This window comes from Amphimedon queenslandica, unplaced genomic scaffold (assembly GCF_000090795.2).
Source record: "Amphimedon queenslandica unplaced genomic scaffold, v1.1 AMPQUscaffold_13416, whole genome shotgun sequence".
NCBI classification, from domain to species: domain Eukaryota; kingdom Metazoa; phylum Porifera; class Demospongiae; order Haplosclerida; family Niphatidae; genus Amphimedon; species Amphimedon queenslandica.
Window position 1 is genome coordinate 48648 of NW_003546348.1, and position 4604 is coordinate 53251.

At 35.4% G+C, this 4604-nt stretch overlaps 3 protein-coding genes across 3 annotated transcripts in view; 2 read left to right on the forward strand and 1 right to left on the reverse strand.

The window, feature by feature from the left end:
• Window positions 1–1892, forward strand: part of LOC100639231 (cleft lip and palate transmembrane protein 1 homolog) — a 5371-nt gene extending 3479 nt beyond the window's left edge. Inside the window, exons 9-12 of the mRNA XM_019996235.1 lie at window positions 346–525; window positions 1099–1266; window positions 1379–1459; window positions 1648–1892. Coding sequence (XP_019851794.1) covers window positions 346–525; window positions 1099–1266; window positions 1379–1459; window positions 1648–1799 — 581 coding nt within the window. The 3' untranslated portion in view covers window positions 1800–1892. The remainder of the gene's footprint in view (window positions 1–345; window positions 526–1098; window positions 1267–1378; window positions 1460–1647) is intronic.
• A 766-nt stretch (window positions 1893–2658) lies between these two features.
• On the forward strand, window positions 2659–3563 carry LOC109581832 (uncharacterized). The gene is made up of 2 exons (XM_019996255.1): window positions 2659–3093; window positions 3177–3563. The coding sequence occupies exons 1-2, from the start codon at window positions 2855–2857 to the stop codon at window positions 3316–3318; spliced, it is 381 nt and encodes a 126-aa protein (XP_019851814.1). The 5' UTR covers window positions 2659–2854; the 3' UTR covers window positions 3319–3563.
• A 146-nt stretch (window positions 3564–3709) lies between these two features.
• Window positions 3710–4604, reverse strand: part of LOC105312691 (ribosomal RNA processing protein 36 homolog) — a 9019-nt gene continuing 8124 nt past the window's right edge. The window contains exon 7 of the mRNA XM_019996253.1: window positions 3710–3876. Within this exon, the coding sequence (XP_019851812.1) occupies window positions 3869–3876 (8 nt within the window). The 3' untranslated portion in view covers window positions 3710–3868. The remainder of the gene's footprint in view (window positions 3877–4604) is intronic.

A 4604-nucleotide genomic window follows, 5' to 3' on the forward strand; every position in this document is an offset into this window, starting at 1 on the left:
ATAATGTCATCATCATGTATCAGTAATTAGAATTATCACTTGTATGAACCATAGGCTATGTCACATGGCCGTTGTGGTTGACAGAGAAAAATCCCTCACACAATTATGTACGTGTAGGCTGGTTTGCAAACTTTACATGTGTGTGTGTGTGTGTGTGTGTGTGTACACATGTATACATGTACATGCGAAGGTAATGGAAATTAGTTTGTGTGTGTGTGTGTTTGTGTGCATGTGTTAATTAGCTTTTAAGTAGTGACAGTAGTGTATTATACCACATATGTAATGTTTATGGTGCATGCTTCATAATGTTTGTCTCTAGGGTACATCATGTTGTGTGTTTTGAAGTGTTTACTTCCTTTCCTCTCTCTCTCTTTCCCTCTCTCCAAAAGCTTGCTTTCAAGTATTTAGGATGGTTGTTGTTCCCTCTCCTTGTCTCTTATGGAGTTTATTCTCTTCTCTATCATGAACATAAAGGATGGTACTCCTTCGTGTTATCAATGCTGTATGGATTTCTCCTAACGTTTGGTATGTGAACAAAATAATAGCTGAAGGTTAAATTCAATACCCTTAAAGTTTGTTTAGCAAAAGCAGTGTGGTAAATTTATCAACAGTGATTTTAGGTGCAACAATTGATAGTTTTGTATAGTAACAACATGTTTATCCTAAACAGTATACATTATTCTATCAGCTTCTGTTGTTCCATAAGATATCATGTGATACTGTGACTATCAATCTTGCATTGATGAGATTGATGACCTTTTTCTTTGGCATTTGCTGTGATAAACATGTTTACCATTAGATCTGGACTATCATGAATATCATTATAAAAAATGCTTGATTATGATTATACCATTTAAGGCTGCTTCTTTTGCTAATACAGCAGCTGTTGCAATCCCCAATGTATAGTTTTGTGCCTGTCTTATGCTTCTGTTTAAAACTATGTGGGTGTGTTACTGTGTACACCCAGCCTAATGATGAAGGTTAATTGTTAAGGCCTTTTGTAATGCCTGTGAATATTCAATATGGGAGGTTAATATGAAATGTTACAACACAAAGTGCCATTAATTGTATGATCTCTCCCTTGTTGTCATCTTTTAGGTTTTATAACAATGACACCACAGTTATTCATAAATTACAAATTGAAGTCAGTTGCTCACTTACCCTGGCGCATGTTGACCTACAAGGCACTCAATACTTTCATTGATGACATGTTTGCTTTCGTTATTAAAATGCCAACAATGTATCGGATTGGATGCTTTCGCGATGGTAAGTGTCTTGTTTATCTGATTTAGGATGTTAGTTTTAGGATTAAGTGAACTTTACAATTCTCTTACCCTTTATCTGTTCTCTCTCTTTCTCTCTTTTCATATTCTGTCAGACATTGTCTTTTTCATTTATCTCTATCAACGTTGGATTTATCGTGTGGACATGAAGCGTGTTAATGAATTTGGAACATCAGGTAATTTACTTGTATGTGGTTTGGGCTTAATTGTGTTACATGTGTTTGACATTATGTCAACAGTTGTAGATGCTATATGCTATTGTTCTGTGTTATGTCAACAGTGAACCAGAAAGCTTTAGAGGAATTTGATGATAATGTTTCAATTGTTATTTAAACAAGTGTTTAGTTATGTCATTCAACACTAGGTGTTGATGAGGTTGCAAGGAATCAAAAAGTAACTAAAGATTCACGTCAGTTAACACAAGAATCGGCTGATTTAACACAAGAATCACCTCAATCAGCACCTGTTGATCCAGATGCTGATATTAAATCTCCTATAGACAAGAAAGAAGATTAGTAGCAATAACATTTATAAGTGTTAATATTAAGGTTTTATAGCTAAGAATTAATGATTATAAGTTTGCTACACACACATACACACAATGTAAATTTTTGAATGGCAATGTTACATATTATTCATTGTATTATCTTGCTGAGGGAGGAATGAACCACACACAATGTGTACATTCTGCTGCTAGGAGAAGTGATCTTTTTTGGGCAAGTGGCTATTGTATTTAGATAACGTAATGAAGTGCCACACACAGTATAACAACATCTTTGAATGTTTGTATTATCTCCTCCTCAGAGTGAGAGGTAGGAGAGGAACAAGAACACACACACTTAGGGATGCGAATATGCTGCATAGACATACTGTATAAGAAATACATGTAATAACAGGCTAAGAAAGAATGCCCACAAGTACCCACAAAAAGATGCATTCCTAAACGAAACAGCCTTGGTAAAGAAAAATTCATAGCCCTATCATCCTATGCCCTGTCCAACCATAAATGTTATACATGTATATTGGTCTGACATACAGGGCCCGGATAGGGTTAATGCATAGATATTATACACTGCGTAACCTATTCTTTTGAATTTTTTAAATTTTTCCTTATTTTTGAAAGGCATTAAGTCTATAATATCTATGGTTAAGGCATAGAAATGTAAAGAAAATAGTTCCGAAAACTGTTAAAAAGGAGTCGAATTTAATTTTAAGGCTAGACTTCCCGCCTACACATCCTGATCCCCGTGACATCATAGCGACAGCTAGTAAATGAATTTTTCTGATTCTACTGTTACCGGGGCAACACGTTTAGGAATGCACATTTTCTGGTGGGCGTCTTTTATAGCAATTATTATTGTTTGTTATGGGAGTACGTGGAGGGCTCCTTATAAAAGCATCGGGTAGTGTTTTTTCCAGTCATTTTACTTCCTCATTTTCCTTTCAATCATCATTCTCAGTGACTGAGAAAGTGAGAGGGAGCGCCCTTCGAGCAACGAAAGAAATCTCAGAACAACCATACATTTAGTGCTCAGCATTAAACATTCAGCTTGTGCCGTTCAAGTGAAGAAATGGCAGGTATCCAAAGACGATCGTTACAAGACGAGACTAGTGTTAGAGCAGATAAGCTCGATGCTGGTGCAGAGAAGCCTCAGCGTTCATTTCACTCTGAGCAGCAGAGCCGGTCACTTCGAGAGAGTCATGAGCGGGCCGGGCAGGATGAAAGAGAGTCTTGTCGAGCAAGAACCGACGGTCCTGGACCTGATGCAGTTGTATTTTTGAAAGGCATCTATTACACAGAAAACACGAGGTAATAAACTACTGTTTTTGCCTATCTGTTAATGAGAAAATTCCTTTGATAAGAAAATTAATTGTTCTTTTTCCCTCCATTAGATACTACAAGTTAAATGCTAAAGGAGAAAAGTTCCATCTTTGCATGCCATCAACCTGTAGTGTCTTCAGCCAGCCTCCAATCTTTCCTCTCAATGTATTTGCCTTGACAGGCGATGAAATCAAAACTGTTGCTAAACTGTGAACTCCTCAACCTTTCTCTGATGATGAGCAAAATATTACTTTTGTATGGTGTCTTATTTTATGAGCTGAGTCTCTCTAATCTCTGCAGCAGAGTGTGTGGTGTCTTCTTTCATAGTCAAGAAAAGAACTTGGTCAAAGTTTGACTGTTTCGTTTCATCATGATTTCTTGTAGATTCTAGTCTTTCCTTAGGCATTGTTGTCCTATATACACTTGTTGGAACTAGATATAGTATTTTTATTATTATTAGCAGGGATAATTATTACTATTCTTGTGATTACATGTATTATAGTTATTATTAAAGCACATAATATTAGGTCTATTTTTTCAAACTGTATACTGTTTCACATGTGATTGCTTAGTTTTTATTATTACTATTGTTGTTATAAGCTCATCATCTTTTATTATATAATACATTAAATGAATCTTATGTCACAGAGTGACGACGTAACATCCTCTTCCTTTCTTTTGTAGCACTTCTTTTTCTCAACACTCTTTCTAGCTATCCTGAGTCCTTCAGCTCCTTGTATCTCTTAACCAATAACGCTTTACGCTATAATGCTACAGTGAGAAAAAGAGAGAGACAGAGATGGTAGAAAGGGAAGAGTTTAATCTATACTTATAATACATTAACTATCCAGATGTAGTAAATATGTTGTTTTGTGCTGTTGGGTAGTGTATGTGTTGCCAAGTATAGTTGCTGGTCTATCAGACCATATATGTACATGCAGTTGTAACACAATACAAACAAAGTGTGACCCTACATTAAAGAAGTACTGGTTTTGAGATATACAGTAACTCTGGTTGAACAGTAGAATTTACTCATTTTGTAGACTGTAAGTGAAGTACAAGTATTGGTTTTGAGATTATAGTGACTGCTTTGAACAGTAAAAGTTAGTAGTTTTCTGTTGAACAGTAGAATAATTTAGGAGTGCTGACCCTACATACAAGCACATACGTGTATTTTCATTCACATATAAGCTTACTCTCTCTCTTTTCTAAGTGTGGTTGTACTTTATACATACAATATTACTATATATAGTTCTATAAGTAAGCATGAATGGTACATGTATAGTAAGTATGAATGGTACATGTAGACCTGTGTGCATCAAATCTTGTTCTTATGCTCAATAGACGCATTTTTTTTTCATATGATCATAATGCAGAAAGTCAGAGTTTGCTAAGATAGCAGCAACTGGAACTATACACAACCACTCATTAAACTAATTGCATCATCATTATTATTATAATACATGTACTTATGCATCACATTGAAAACAAATCCATTG